Below are 1,462 nucleotides of genomic sequence, written 5' to 3' on the forward strand. Positions count from 1 at the left end.
TCAGGACATGGAGCTGGTGGAGACCAGACCTTCGGGTGATGGAACCTTCCAGAAGTGGGCATCTCTGGTGGTTCCTTCTGGAGAGGAGCAGAGATACACATGCCATGTGTACCATGAGGGGCTGCCTGAGTCCCTGACCCTGAGATGGGGTAAGGAGGGAGTGGGTGCAGAGCTGGGGTCAGGGAAAGCTGGAGCCTTTTGCGGACCCTGAGCAGGGTCAGTGCTGAGAGGTGGGGTCATGACCCTCACCTTCCCTTCCTGTCCTTCTGTTCCCAGAGCCTCCTCAGTCCACGGTCCCCATCGTGGCAGTCATTGCTGGTCTGGTTCTCCTTGGAGCTGTGATCATTGGAGCTGTGGTGGCTGTTGTGAGGAAGAGGAGGAGAAACCCAGGTAGGAAAGGGCAGGGTCTGAGTTCTCTCTCAGCCCCTTTTAGAAGTGTGCTCTGCCTCATTAATGGGAAACACATCCACACCCCTCATTGCTGCTGTCTCTAACCTGGGTCTGCTGTCAGTTCTGGAAACTTCCTAGAGTCGGGGACTTCCCTGGTCTCTCACAGCTTTTCTTCTTACAGGTGGAAAAGGAGGGAACTATGCTCCAGCTCCAGGTAAGTGGGGGGCAGGATTGTCCCTGAGGCCCGTGGGGTGAAGCTGGTGTATTTGGGGAGCTCTGGCAATACATAATAGCTCCTCCAGAAAATCTTCTAGGGGCCAAATTTTTACCTTCCCATGAATACATATATTTTTACCCCAGGCAGGGACAGTTCTCAGAGCTCCGATGTGTCTCTCCCAGACTGTAAAGGTGACCCTCTGGGACCTGACTTGGGGAGGGGCAGAGTGGACATGATTGGGTTTCAGAACTCCCAGAATCACCTTTGAGTGAGTGGTGGATTGTTGGGATGTTGTCTTCACAGTGATTGTTCATGACTCTTGTTCTGTAGCATGAAGACAGCTGCCTGGTGTGGATGGAGTGACAGACAATGTGTTCAGGTCTCTCCTGTGACATCCAGAGCTCCTCAGTTCACTCTCAGCAATAGTGTCTGATGTTCCCGGTGATCCCATGGGCTCAATGTGAAGAACTGGGGAGCCCAGCCCACCCCGCATACCAGGACCCTGTTCCTGCACTGCTCTGTTCCCTTCCACAGCCAACCTTCCTGTTCTTGCAGACAGGAGGGGACATCTCCATCCTGTCTCCTCCATGCTGTCCTGAGCTGCAACCCTGACTTCCCCACTGAAAATAAGAATCTGAATGTGAACTTGATTGTTCATGTCCTTGATCTCAAAGGTTGATTGGTGGTAAAATAAAGAATTGAGATAGAGTTTATGGAGGAAATAAATGGCAGCGTGGAGAACCTCCCAGAATCTGTGTTCACTGTGCTGTGTGCATCTGGTGGGACAGGATGAGGCTGTGGGAGCTGAGTGAGAACAGGGCTGTGTGTTGTTGGCATTGACAAGGTCACTCCTCA

At 52.5% G+C, this 1,462-nt stretch overlaps 1 protein-coding gene across 1 annotated transcript in view; it reads left to right on the forward strand.

Annotated features, from left to right (window-relative positions):
- Positions 1 to 1,358, forward strand: part of LOC101997088 (H-2 class I histocompatibility antigen, Q9 alpha chain-like) — a 4,345-nt gene extending 2,987 nt beyond the window's left edge. Inside the window, 5 exon segments of the mRNA XM_013351242.1 lie at positions 5 to 149; positions 277 to 390; positions 572 to 604; positions 751 to 798; positions 938 to 1,358. Coding sequence (XP_013206696.1) covers positions 5 to 149; positions 277 to 390; positions 572 to 604; positions 751 to 798; positions 938 to 942 — 345 coding nt within the window. The 3' untranslated portion in view covers positions 943 to 1,358.
- The last annotated feature ends 104 nt before the right edge of the window (positions 1,359 to 1,462 follow it).

This window comes from Microtus ochrogaster, linkage group LG2 (assembly GCF_000317375.1).
Source record: "Microtus ochrogaster isolate Prairie Vole_2 linkage group LG2, MicOch1.0, whole genome shotgun sequence".
In the NCBI taxonomy this organism is placed as follows: domain Eukaryota; kingdom Metazoa; phylum Chordata; class Mammalia; order Rodentia; family Cricetidae; genus Microtus; species Microtus ochrogaster.